This window comes from Haliaeetus albicilla, chromosome 16, assembly GCF_947461875.1.
Source record: "Haliaeetus albicilla chromosome 16, bHalAlb1.1, whole genome shotgun sequence".
Lineage (NCBI taxonomy): Eukaryota > Metazoa > Chordata > Aves > Accipitriformes > Accipitridae > Haliaeetus > Haliaeetus albicilla.
In genome coordinates this window covers 16,410,927-16,425,104 of record NC_091498.1, presented here as the reverse complement: position 1 = coordinate 16,425,104, position 14,178 = coordinate 16,410,927, and the positions used below count along the sequence as shown (strand labels likewise).

Sequence of the window (14,178 nt, the reverse complement as noted above, 5' to 3'; positions counted from 1 at the left end):
ATTTTTCCCTTTATTTTGGATATGTTACCCAGAAAACTGCTTGCTCCTAGGCTAGCCATCTGAGAAGCAGATAGCAGGTAAAATTTGGAGAAAAATCAGGAGAGGAAGAAAGAACTTTCTCCAGTGTGTTTCAACACAAATTCTCATTCGGTGTCTCATCTTGCCTTTCCTACAAGGCTTTGTCTTCCACAACATTTTTAGTTCACTGGAGATGCTACACAAACTAGAATCTCCTCATCTGTTTTCATAAAAGCCAGTGGAAAAAATGATATTTGGTCTCTCTTTGGAGAAAAGCTTGCTTCAGGGAAGACAGAATTTAGAAATGTCAGGGGTAAAATACAAATACATGCAAAGTGGAAATAGTCTTTCCTCTTTCACATAACTGTGTAATAGCTCAAAATAGCCTGTGCATAGTTGTGTATGGCTGTCAACTGCTTTAGGATTTTGCATAGCTTCCTAATACAACATGGTGTCCTAAGAGCGTCCAGCCCTACCCAATTAATAACAAATTTCAGCTCATGTTTCTTTCTTCTGGGTTCTGGATATCCATCTGGTCCCATGCATTCTCATTAGTGGAGCTGCTCATTTAGGGTTAAAAGAAGAGAAGACTCCAAAGATCTTGCAAAAACTTAGTGCACTGTTTCTAAAATTAGAGCCCCCCCCCCCCCAGGATAAACCCACTTAAACCAAATATTCTGTGAAATGGTGTTTTGTGGATGGGCTGTGAGTGCCTGCCTAACATACCAGAAGGGACAGCATGTGGAGCTGACGTTTGCTGCAGCGTATTTTCAGTTTTTCATTGGAGGTGAATGTGTCATATTATTGAGACCATCTAGAGTTAATTTGAATAAAAAAACCTGTTGTGGGTTACAGTTAAAATGAATTTAGCACAGTAAATATACACTGGAAAAGGAAAAAAACCCCAACTAACCAGCCAAACAAAAAAACCCCCAAAACCACAAACCCAGCACCAAATCCAGAAAGCAATCAGTCTTAAATGAAACTATATAACATAATTGAATGTTAGCTTCTGACTTAGCCTCATGTTGACTATTTCCTCCTTCAAGTAGTAAGGACCTGATGAGAGGAGGGCTGAGTATTCACAAATGCCACTGAAATTGGTAACTGAACTGTTAGTGTAGCTTGGAGCAAATCTACAGCACACAGGCTTAATCTAGATTGTCTTTTTTTCTTCTCATACAATAAGCATAGGGGAAAACACTTGCTTTTCTTGGCTTGGCATATCTTCAATTGCATATGAATTTCTATGCATTTTACAATAGTGTAACAGTATGATGATTTGTGCTTAGAAGTTGTTTGTTTAAATGCAGAGAAATGCTTCGCAGAATGTAGACTTACATTTTAGGAAGAAATTAGAAAATAGGGCAAAAAATTACATAAGGATATTTTAGCTCATTTTTCACCCCAAAACCCAGAAATTGCCAAAGTAAGGCATGTTACTTGAACTAGGCTCATACAGGTTTAGGCACATAGTTTTATGCCACAGTTCAGGTGATCTCACTTTTCTTGCCTGGTGCTGTAAGCCTACAAACTTTGTGAATTTGGACATAATGTGGAAATGAATTAGGTGAAACAGCCCTGAGATGGGTTGCAAGAGTCAGAAATGTCACACCTTTCCAAACCCCATCCTGTCTCTGAGACTGTTGTCTCCTGCAGGAAGGTGTCACTCCCTGCTGAGTTAGACTTTACACTCCCAGGGATGTGGGAAGATGTCCACAGCTGGAACAGCAGTCAGTGCCTTACAAATCCTAGAAAATCAGCAAGTACTGGAAAGCTGTATCAGTTTGTGGATGCAATACTTGGGCAATCCCACTTCCATTATTGTGGGGTTTCCCAGTGGTATTCCAGGGTTTAATTTTCACTTACTTTGTGTGACCTTGAGTAAAACCATTCTGTGGGAATGCTTTCTGAATAAACCTATGCTATGTATGAAATATCAGAGGTGACAGAGCGGTCTGCAAGTGGCCAAGTTACTGGGTCTTTGCTGGTTAATGTTTGTCAGCTGAGCGGTGATGACTGATCACATCAGCTAAGCCAAGCCTGGAGTCTGAAAACCATCATGATGGTTGCAGTGTGGTGGCTTGCCCTAAAGCCCATAGTTATGGATGTGGGACAACTAATGGTAGGTGGGCATAGCAGAAAAAAAGAAGGAAGTGAGACCACGGTTACTGGGGCAGTGATGATGCTGTTGCTTTTGTGAAAGGGTGTTGAGAAAGAATTTGGAGAGCACTGATAGCTTGTAGTACTTTGTGGAACTCCTCCAAACCTGAGAGGATGTGTGGGTGGAGAAGAGAGGATCTGAAGGTACACATGTGAAAGATAGTTAGCTTTGAGAGGGGTGTGATTAATTTCCTGGCTTTTTTACATCTGAGTCATAAGGCACACATTGGTGAGCACACAAGAAAGAGTAAGCAGCAGCCTCAAGTAGTGTTCTCAGAAAGGATTTGTGGCTAAGGGGTTTTTTTTGGTTAGGATTTTTTGGTTTGCTTACTTTGACTATTTAGCCAGCTTCTTAACCTTGATTTATGTGAACCAAACCACGTTGTTTGTTTTGGAAACTGGAGCACCCCAGGCAGGTGGGCTGCTGTTCACAAGGGTTTTCCCCCCAGTGCAGGAACCCTAACATTATTAGAGGGTACAGTTTGGCAGCAGAGCCAAGCTGATCTAAAGTCTTGCGGCCAGCAGAAGAGGAAGCACGGCTGTCTTCCCCTCTGCTGACCAGCTCCCGTGGCTCCCCCGATGCATGTGTACAGCAGGCATGTTTTAAATCCTGCTCCTGAAAATATCTTAAGGCTTAGACTTAAGACTATCAAATATCAGTGGAACTTGGGCTTCTCAGTCACTTAGTGTTTTTGAACATGTCTTCTTGCAGTACATCTTATTTCTTCCTTGATAAGATTGCCTGTGAGACTAATAATAATAGTAATTCCTTAATTAGGCGACCCGCTGTACGCTTGAGGAGGTTGGAGCTGAATCCTGCATCTCTTACGCACCACCAACTCCTGGTCAATAATAAACTGCACACAGAAGGAGTGCAGGACAGACCTTGCGCGAGTGCAGATGAATTATTCAGCTCCTCTGGAAGGTACAGCCTTTGATCAGGCATTTGCCATAGGTGATAACAGTGATGAATTTGTGCATACGCATCTCTCCTGTTCAGTTGAAATGTTTAGTCTTTAGCATTTTGCTGTCTTTTATTTTCTTGGGGATGGATGTTCCACCCTTACCCCAAGTTCCAGGTTTTTTGGTTAAAAAAATACCTAACTCTATACATTAATAGTAGGGATTCATGTCATTGAAAAGAAAAGCAGAGATGGCAGGGCTCCTTATATATTAGATGCAAACACAAGGAGAATCAGGTGTTCAGTGCAAATATAATCTGAAATAATAAACAAATGTTTTGTATAAATAGCATCTCATTAAGTAATAACATAAGGCTGGAGAACAGTTCAGTTTGTGGCTTGTGTTGAAAAATACAGCATGGAATGACTGAGTCAGGGAAGCTGACGCTTGGGAATGGGATCATTTGTTTTGTGCGGTTTTGGATTTCAGAAAGAGGCCTGCCTGCTGCCAACGGGATGGTGCTTTTTTTGAGTTTGGTTTGCACATAGGGCTCTGGGAAGTCAGAAGGGTATTGTGAGAGGGGGTATTGCCAATGTGTGTGATTGGCAACAAGTAGTAAAATGATGGTAAGCTGTTCATTCAGCATGTGACAGGAGTTTTAGCACAACTTTCCTTTAGTTATTTGAGCATCATTAAGAAAACCCACGTGTGACAGTACAACCAAGTTTCTAGCAGCTTGGTGATAATTTGCTGTTGGATCAGATTGCCCTAGCTGGGGGTAAAACGGGAATTGACATGCTTCTTGCTTGAGCTGGCAGGGGAGAAATGGGGAGGTGAGAAGCAGGAGTGAAGGGGACTTGGTAGTGGCATACCTGTTTCTCAGTCATATGATGTCTGTTGTTCCTGTTGCTCAGGAAGGATGCTGTGCCCCTGAACTCAAAATCTGGGAAGAAGGAGATGAGAAACTTTGTCATCTTCAGGCAGTTTTACAGAAGAGAAAGTAACTGAAGGACAGGTTGTGAATGATGTTAGGCATTTGCTCTTTTATCTGTAGGGCTGCAGAAATCACTGTGACTTAGTCCTGTGGTGTTTCTTGTTGTTGTTTTTTGTTCTTCTTTTTGCTATTTCCCCTTCTTATTAAATATAGCGTCTTTTTGGTTTTGCTTTTAGATTGCCCAGCTTTTCAGGCAATCTCACCTCTTGCTCATCATTCAGCAGCTGTTGCCATATAGCTTAGTGCTTCTACTCTGAATGCTGCACGGTAGTGTTTTCCTGCCTTAAGAGTGGCTTTTCCCTTTGTAGTCTCTTCTTCCTTGGCCACTTCTTTGTGAAGGAATACAGAAGGGCTCTTGACCTGAGTGCAGACGAATGTTTCTGCACTTCCTAATAGCCTTGCAGTTTGGCTGGGCTCTCAAATATTTGGAAAAGTTGAGGAGGAGCCTCAAGCTTGTACATAGGACATCTGCGTCCCAAGTAATGTCCTTTGGGTGCTGATTTGAGGGCTGTGCTAGAGAAGACCAGGCATGCGTTCTTTGATGCTTACAAGTGCTCTTTTGCCTGGGAAGTGTGCCCAAACTCTTCCTGCTGTGGCACTGAGACCATCACAGGCTGGAAGGGGGTCCCTCCACTTGAAGTTTGCTTCTGCTGCATTTCTCCTTTCTGTAAAGCTGGAGGGGTTGCTTCTAGTGTTGCTTCTCAGCAGCTGGCCTGCCTCATCTTTGTGGAGAGAGTGCTTTTTGTAGTCTCCCATATGGAGAACAAGATTTAATGGTATCTACTGACTACTTTTTGAGGGTGTGTGTGCTTGGGCCCATGACTGTGATGCAGGGAGCTACTGCTGATGGAGCTACTTGTGGCACCAGCAACACGAGAGCTGGGGGATGAGTGATTTGGGATTCAAGCTTTGCGTTGTGTTGTTGTGATATAGCTGCTTATTTTGAGTTAGCTCGTGGAATTGCAGAAGCAGCTAAGAAACTGTCTAAGAAAACAGGGTGGAAAGAGAAAATGAGACAATTTCAAGTTCTTTATATAAATGTGTCAACCTCTGCAGTCAGCAGGCTTGGCGCTTTGTGTGGGTAATGCACCATCTGGCATGAAGCTAAGCTGGATTTTCTAGAAGCAGTCCAACCAAAAGAGTAGCTGTTCTGCAGGTGGTATTAGAGTCACTGGGGCTGGAGACTGCCTCTGCCTGCACCTACAGTGATGCCAAAAACAGATCCAGAGGTGCATGGGCAGAAACGCCCCATGCCCGCAAGCCTCCCTGGCATAAGGCACTGTGACCTGTGGACCCCCAGCACCACACTGGGGATCTGCCTGTCCTTGGGACATGTATCTCTGCATGCTTGTTTTTCCCTGGTCCTGTAGCTTTGCAAGGTGAATAGTGATATTTAATCCTCGATGCAATTGCTGGAGTAATCTGTTTGTTACGTGACAAAAGTGGCTGCTGCAGTTGAGTGGCATCAGCGGGCTACAAAAGTCCCGGGAAATCGGGATTTTCCTCTCAAGCCCCTGCAGACCTACCCCTGGGGCTTTTATTTCACTCTTTTAGGAGCGTTTTGTGCTGCCACCTGGAGGGAGATGAAGAAAACTGTAGGCAAACTGGCCTGTAAATTAACGGGAATGGAAATGGCTTATTCAGAAGTAAAAGCATGAAGTTGAAAGACTAAAACACGTTTTCAAAGGAAAATTCTGGTGTGCTTGTCAGTATTACTAGCAGAGTAGTTTCAGGCTGCAGTTAAATGGCAACTGATGATACTTTTATGGATATGTACACATACATAAACTACATGAGAATATATACTAAGCGTTTTGAACTTCAGCTACACTGAGTTTGTTTCAGAAAATGCAAAATATTCTTTTGTGAGAAGTAATAAGAAAGTTTATACAGCATTAGGATGAAAGGAAAAATCTTATGCATGAAAAAGACCTAATTCACGTCTGCTGGTTTTTGTGGGATGATGTCAAAGGTACTAACTAAAGTGTCTTTTGACTAAGATCTTGTAGGTTTTGTTTTTAAATTTATATGTGCCAAACAAGCAGCATAGGTTATGCAAGCTGGTTTTGTGAAAAAATAAACTGTTTAAAAAAAAAAAAAAAAGTGGAAACTAACATTTTACCAGCATGTTTGGGTTTTTTCTCTAATAGTTTGGTATAGTTTTGGTGTTATTTTTATGTCAGTAGATTTTGGGGTATCTCCTTTGCAGGTTGAAAAATCTGGAATTTTTGTGTTTCTTTTTTTTTTTTTTAACTGATTCCTTCCACCCTGCTTCCCTCACCCCCTGTGTGTTAATTAAACCAGTCCTTATTTTATTTGAGCTTCTGGTAGTTTTAAAGCTTTAATTTCTATTACTTATTTTTGTTTTCCAGGTCAGATGTACAATTGCCTGTAAGTATCATTCTGTTCTTAATTTTTTTTTTTAAGTAACTCTCATTATCTTAGTTTCTTTTAAGAAAGGTCAAACAATATTAGGTAAGTATTCAAAAAAAAAAAAACTTCCTAAAAAGAATTTTTTGAAATAGCATTCAAAAATGTAAGCTCACTTGTTTTAGTCACTGTGATTTCTGCAATGCATTTAAGGATATTTAAATATACAAATGTGTACTTTAATCCCTTTGCTTTTCAGTTTGTAAAGAGTTCTGGTAAAATCAAGTACAGATATAATATGTTTAGAAAGACTGGAAAATATACTTAAAGGCAATACAAAACAAACCCCAAACAAAAGACAACCCCAAAGTGAAGCTTTAAGAATTTTCTGAAGTGAGCATAGCAACTGCTGTACTTGCCAAGCTGACGAGTTTTCATGTGGCAGAAATTTCCAAAAGTACTTGCAGATGAGTTCTACCTTACTATTGAACATCAGACTTGCATGAGTTAGCCTTTAAATTTTAGGGCCTGAATCAACTCTCTCCACACTTTAGGCTGCGCTGCATCAACCTAAAGTTGCTTTCTGTAGGTGTACCATGTCTCTTCTTTACTTGTGGGAACACACTGTGGGAATATGAGAACTTTTTTCTCATACAGTGAGGGGAAGAGATAAAATTGAATTGCTATGCCAGGTTAAGTAAAGCAGCTAGCTTCTGATAATACATCAGAAAAATGCACACACAGAATGTGGCTGCAAGTTTGTTCAATTCTTTTCAAACAAAACTGCACTGAAAAAAGGAGCAGATCATGGTGTCTTTCATCCAAACCACGAGCAGAGTCGTGAATGACCAAACTAATGCGGCAATCTCTTAATCTAATTCAAATTGTCGCACAGAAGTTAAAAGTGGTAAAACCAGGAAATGTGCAGTGAAATGTCTGTAGGAGAACAAACTGGGAAAACAGAATTGACTGCAGGTCTGTGGATGGTATCTATAAATGCCTATACTTTTCCAAATGGGAAACCCAGAAGTTTTGTAAAGATACTTACTGCTTTGTATTCTTTCTTTCAGGCACTGAGGATTGCAGCTCAAACAATGTAACTGCAGAAACAGGAACCAGTAGTAATGATAATTTATTAGTAAACTCTGCAAGTGGGAACAAAACCTATGGAGGTGGAAGATCGACCAGGGATGTGTCACTATCTGACAGGGCAATAGGTGATCGGAACAATGTAACACGTAAGTGGTTTGGAACGTGACTGGGATGTGAATCTTCAGGGTGTTCTGTGCTTTTATACTGCATTAGCATTTTAAGCCTGAACTCTAGTCCAGAGTGCAAAGAGCATTGCAGGGGTGCAGATCCAACTGCTTTACTGGAGTAGAGAATGAGCCAAAGAACTATATTTGCACAGCTGACTGGGAGTTCAGTTTAATGCTGTGATTGGCACGTGGCCTTGAAATAGTTTTATCACTGTTAGGCTTGGGCTCCCTTCTCTGCTTATTATGGCTTTTTAGGTTGCAGCTGCAGCAGTCCAAACATACTGTGACATACAGCTTTGAAATCAGCTGTACTCTGTTACATATGTAAGTACTCTACCTAGTATAGAGGGAGCTGTATCAAGTGTCTACAGGAGAGGTATGTGAATCTTGCAGCTAGAAAGGCTCATCTCTTTGGGATAGCCAGCTTAGGAAAAATAACACCAGGTTATGTATTCCGGTCTCTCTCAGCACCCTGCATGAAGTTGACAGCTGAGGCAGGTAATCACTGCTGCACCTAGGCAGTTTTATTCCTCGAGAAGAAGTGAACCTTGAGGAATTAGAGTAGATTGCAGAGCTAGCAAGTGTGCCTTGCAACATATAAGGATGTCTTGTTTATTTTCCCAGGCTGATCACTGTTTTACAGAGACCTGTTATTTGGGTACAGCAGGGAGAAGACTCCTTTTATGTGTTTGTCAGCAAATAGTGTTGCAGGCTAAAAGATGTTGGTTTTTTTTTCCTTGCCTTTCACAGAGCCCATCCCCATTCTTGCTCTCAAGGCAGAATATGTTGGTGCTGAGAATATCAGCTTAACATGGGCAGTGAGCAACGCTGCTTCCAACTCCTACACATACAGGATGGAGGTTGCAAGTGGTACTTCTGTTAGGAACCTGACATCCAATGTCACCAAAGCCGAAATTACAGAGTTAACCCCTGGGACATTGTATAATTTCACAGTATTTGCAATAGCGAATGACGATGAGACAGAAGGAGGAGTGTCCATAAGGCTGTATACAAGTAAGTCACAGTTTCTTGCAGCCCTATTTCTGGTGGACTGTATTTTGCTGTGCAGCTCAGGGCTTTGCCTACCTATGCGAGGATTGTAATTCAATACTATTGTCTGTAGACATGATGTTTTATTCGTGGAGCCTGATCTGGGCTGTATGCAAAGGATGGGATGTTAGTGTGCGGTAGAAACATAGCCCTGATGTTTTTGTTTTATTTTTAATTATCTTCCTTCCCCACGTTCCCCTCCATCCATGTCTCTTTCCTGCCCACCTCTCTGGATTCCCAAGGGAAGCCCTGGGAGATCTGTCAGAGTGTGATGGCCTGTGCTTCTGCTTTGGAGCATCACAGGGAGATGAATCGCACTCAGAATGACCTTTCTTCAGTTCTCTCTTACCTGTCCATTGATGCAGAAGCCTCCAGGAGCATCTGGTGGTGGTGTCGGGGTGTTCCTGCACTCTGAACAAGGGGTGATGTGAAGACAGTGAAGCAGTGGTGTGCCTGTGTTTCTTCTGTCCCTGTATGTGAGCAGATGTTCTTGCAGGTTGACAGATTGTTGTGTTGCCTTTTACAGAGCCCAGCCCAGTTCTTGATCTCAAAGCAGAATATGTTGGTGTGACTTCTGTCAACTTAACATGGATGGTGAATGATGCTACTTCCAACTCCTACACGTACAGGATAGAGGTTATGAGCGGTACCTCTGTTAGGAACCTGACATCGAATGTTACCAAAGCAGAAATTACCGAGCTAATCCCTGGGACATTGTATGATTTCACAGTATTTGCAGTAGCGGCTGATGGTCAGACGGAAGGAGAAGGATTGTCAATAAGTCTGTATACAAGTAAGTCACAGCTTCTTGCAGCCCTTTTCTGCTGCGCAGCTCAGAGCTTTGCCTACCTGCCTGAGGGCTGTTGCGTGTAGGCGTGATGTTTTAATCCTGGAGCCTAATCTGGGTGGTCTACTAAGTATGGGGTCTTAATGTGTGGAAGAAACATACCCCTGCTTTAAAAAAAAAAAAAAAAAAGCAAAACCAGCCAAACAAAACCCACCTTCCTTCCCCTCCATCCTTATCTCCTCATATGGGAGTTGTCTCACTAAGTACTTGTGGCAAGAAGTTAACTAGGAAAGGTGCCCTCCTAGAATTGCTATTTGTGAGTAGAGAAGGACTCATGGGAGATGGGATGTCTTGGCCACAATGATCGTTAAATTGTTGAGTTTAAAATTTTCAGTGTAATGAGAAAAAAATAGCAGAGTTGCTACCCTGGACTTCAAGAGAGGAAATTCTAAGCTATTCAGGGAGCTACTTGACAGGGTACCCTGAGAATCTGATTTTGAGGTCTTAGGATTCCATGAATGCTGGTCAGTTTTTAAGAACCACCTTTTAGAAGCACAGGAACAGGCAATTCTGCTGTGTTGAAAGTCAAGCAAGCAGGCCAGACAACTAGCTTGGCAGAGCAGGGAACTCCTTGTGGAGGTCAAGAGGAAAAAGAAATTGTATGATCTCTGGAAGCGAGCTCAGGCTTCATAGGAAGATTATAGAGCTGTCATTCATACATGCAGGGAGAGGACATGAAAGGCCAAAGCTCAGTTAGAGTTGAAACTGGCCAGTATTGTGTTAGACAACAAGAAAGGCTTTTTTAAGTGCATTAATAGCAAGAGGAGGTCTAAAGAAAACACTGCATGAATACTTGTTGAAGATGGTCATCTGACTAACGGGGATGAATAAAAAGTGGAGCCATTCAATGCATTTTTTGTTTCAGTCCCTTGGGTTGCTCAGTCCCCTGAGTTCCTGAGTTGGAGGACCACGAGTGTGGGAACAGTGACTTTCCATTTGTGGACACTGAAATTGTAAGGGACCAGCTGTATCAGCTGAATGTTCACAAGTCCATGGGGCCTGATGGGGTTCATCCCAGAGTAACGAGGGAGCTAGCGGATGTTACGGCAGGACCCCTCTCGATCATCTACCAAAGGTCTTGGGAGTCTGGAGAGGTCCCTGCTGGCTGGAAGTTAGCCAATGTTACTCCAGTTTACAAGAAGGGTGTGAGGGAAGACCCAGGAAACTACAGACCTGTTAGTCTAACCTCAGTTCCTGGAAAAATTACAGAGAAGATCATACTGGGTACTACTGAAAGACATTTAAGGAATAGCGCAATCATCGGGCACAGTCAACATGGGTTCACAAAGGGAAAGTCCTGTTTAACTAATTTTATATCCTTCTATGATAAGGTCACCTGCCTAGTGGATGAAGGGAAGGCGGTGGATGTAGTTTTCCTGGATTTTAGTAAGGCTGTTGATACTGTCTCTCACAGCATCCTTCTGGACAAGTTGTCCAACTGTGGGATGAACGGGTTCCTGGTGCACTGGGTGAAGAACTGGCTGAATAGCATGGCTCAAAGGGTTGTAGTGAATGGGGCTACATCTGGCTGGCGACTGGCCACCAGCAGTGTTCCTCAGGGTTCAATCCTAGGGCCAGTGCTGTTCAATATATTCATCAACGATCTGGATGCAGGAGTTGAATGCACCATTAGCAGGTTTGCTGTTGATGCCAAGATGGGAGGTGCTGTTGATTCTCTTGAGGGACAGAAGGCCTTACAGAGGGATCTAGATAGAATGAAGCGTTGGGCAATGGTTAATGGGATGAAATTTAACATGTCCAAATGCCAGATTCTGCACCTGGGATGGAGTAACACCAGGCACAAGTATGAATTGGGAGTGGAGTGGCTGGAGAGCAGCCCTGCAGAAAGGGATCTGGGGGTGCTGGTTGACAGCAGGCTCAGTACAAGTCAGCAGTGAGCCCTGGCAGCCAAGAGGGCAAACGGCATCCTGGGGTGCATCAAACACAGGATAACCAACCAGTCAAAAGAGGTGATTATCCCGCTGTATTCAGCATTGGTGCGGGCTCACCTTGAATACCGTGTGCAGTGCCGGGCCCCACAATTTAAGAAGGATGTGAAGGTCCTTGAATGCGTCCAGAGGAGGGCAACAAAGCTGGTGAAAGGGCTGGAAGGCATGTCTTATGAGGAGTAGCTAAGGACTTTGGGTTTGTCTAGATTGGAGAAGAGGAGGCTGAGGGGTGACCTCATTGCTCTCTGCAGCTTCCTGAGGTGGGGAAGTGGAGAGAGAGGTGCTGATCTCTTCTTCGTGGGATCCAGTGACAGAACATATGGGAATGGTTCAAAGCTACGCTGGGGAGGTTTAGGCTTGACATTAGGAAGCATTTCTTTACTGGGATGGTGGTAAAACACTGGAACAGGCTTCCTAGAGTGGTGTTCGATGATGCCCCAAGCCTGTCAGTGTTTTATTGAGGGCATGGTCCAAATGCCTCTTATATGCTTTAACTTTTGGTCAACCCTGAAGTGGTAAAGGCAGTTGGACTAGATGATCATTGTATGTCCCTTCCAACTGAAATATTCTAGTCTAGTCTGTCTCTTTCCTGCCCACCTCTCTGGATTCCCAAGGGAAGCCCTGGGAGATCTGTCGGAGTGTGATGGCCTGTGCTTCTGCTTTGGAGCATCACAGGGAGATGAATCACACTCAGAATGACCTTTCTTCAGTTCTCTCTTACCTGTCCATTGATGCAGAAGCCTCCAGGAGCATCTGGTGGTGGTGTCGGGGTGTTCCTGCACTCTGAACAAGGGGTGATGTGAAGACAGTGAAGCAGTGGTGCGCCTGTGTTTCTTCTGTCCCTGTATGTGAGCAGATGTTCTTGCAGGTTGACAGATTGTTGTGTTGCCTTTTACAGAGCCCAGCCCAGTTCTTGATCTCAAAGCAGAATATGTTGGTGTGACTTCTGTCAACTTAACATGGATGGTGAATGATGCTACTTCCAACTCCTACACGTACAGGATAGAGGTTGTGAGCGGTACCTCTGTTAGGAACCTGACATCGAATGTTACCAAAGCAGAAATTACCGAGCTAATCCCTGGGACATTGTATGATTTCACAGTATTTGCAGTAGCGGCTGATGGTCAGACGGAAGGAGAAGGATTGTCAATAAGTCTGTATACAAGTAAGTCACAGCTTCTTGCAGCCCTTTTCTGCTGCGCAGCTCAGAGCTTTGCCTACCTGCCTGAGGGCTGTTGCGTGTAGGCGTGATGTTTTAATCCTGGAGCCTAATCTGGGTGGTCTACTAAGTATGGGGTCTTAATGTGTGGAAGAAACATACCCCTGCTTTAAAAAAAAAAAAAAAAAAGCAAAACCAGCCAAACAAAACCCACCTTCCTTCCCCTCCATCCTTATCTCCTCATATGGGAGTTGTCTCACTAAGTACTTGTGGCAAGAAGTTAACTAGGAAAGGTGCCCTCCTAGAATTGCTATTTGTGAGTAGAGAAGGACTCATGGGAGATGGGATGTCTTGGCCACAATGATCGTTAAATTGTTGAGTTTAAAATTTTCAGTGTAATGAGAAAAAAATAGCAGAGTTGCTACCCTGGACTTCAAGAGAGGAAATTCTAAGCTATTCAGGGAGCTACTTGACAGGGTACCCTGAGAATCTGATTTTGAGGTCTTAGGATTCCATGAATGCTGGTCAGTTTTTAAGAACCACCTTTTAGAAGCACAGGAACAGGCAATTCTGCTGTGTTGAAAGTCAAGCAAGCAGGCCAGACAACTAGCTTGGCAGAGCAGGGAACTCCTTGTGGAGGTCAAGAGGAAAAAGAAATTGTATGATCTCTGGAAGCGAGCTCAGGCTTCATAGGAAGATTATAGAGCTGTCATTCATACATGCAGGGAGAGGACATGAAAGGCCAAAGCTCAGTTAGAGTTGAAACTGGCCAGTATTGTGTTAGACAACAAGAAAGGCTTTTTTAAGTGCATTAATAGCAAGAGGAGGTCTAAAGAAAACACTGCACGAATACTTGTTGAAGATGGTCATCTGACTAACGGGGATGAATAAAAAGTGGAGCCATTCAATGCATTTTTTGTTTCAGTCCCTTGGGTTGCTCAGTCCCCTGAGTTCCTGAGTTGGAGGACCACGAGTGTGGGAACAGTGACTTTCCATTTGTGGACACTGAAATTGTAAGGGACCAGCTGTATCAGCTGAATGTTCACAAGTCCATGGGGCCTGATGGGGTTCATCCCAGAGTAACGAGGGAGCTAGCGGATGTTACGGCAGGACCCCTCTCGATCATCTACCAAAGGTCTTGGGAGTCTGGAGAGGTCCCTGCTGGCTGGAAGTTAGCCAATGTTACTCCAGTTTACAAGAAGGGTGTGAGGGAAGACCCAGGAAACTACAGACCTGTTAGTCTAACCTCAGTTCCTGGAAAAATTACAGAGAAGATCATACTGGGTACTACTGAAAGACATTTAAGGAATAGCGCAATCATCGGGCACAGTCAACATGGGTTCACAAAGGGAAAGTCCTGTTTAACTAATTTTATATCCTTCTATGATAAGGTCACCTGCCTAGTGGATGAAGGGAAGGCGGTGGATGTAGTTTTCCTGGATTTTAGTAAGGCTGTTGATACTGTC

General features: G+C 43.3%; 1 protein-coding gene across 9 annotated transcripts in view; it reads left to right on the top strand.

Moving 5' to 3' along the window:
- Positions 1 to 14,178, top strand: part of PTPRJ (protein tyrosine phosphatase receptor type J) — an 80,844-nt gene that overhangs the window by 43,365 nt on the left and 23,301 nt on the right. For 8 of the 9 annotated variants that reach the window (XM_069803682.1, XM_069803681.1, XM_069803678.1 and 5 more), the window contains exons 2-6: positions 6,451 to 6,469; positions 7,519 to 7,686; positions 8,458 to 8,721; positions 9,284 to 9,550; positions 12,452 to 12,718. In XM_069803682.1, the coding sequence (XP_069659783.1) occupies positions 6,451 to 6,469; positions 7,519 to 7,686; positions 8,458 to 8,721; positions 9,284 to 9,550; positions 12,452 to 12,718 (985 nt within the window). The remainder of the gene's footprint in view (positions 1 to 6,450; positions 6,470 to 7,518; positions 7,687 to 8,457; positions 8,722 to 9,283; positions 9,551 to 12,451; positions 12,719 to 14,178) is intronic. The other variant, XM_069803675.1, reaches the window with a different exon arrangement.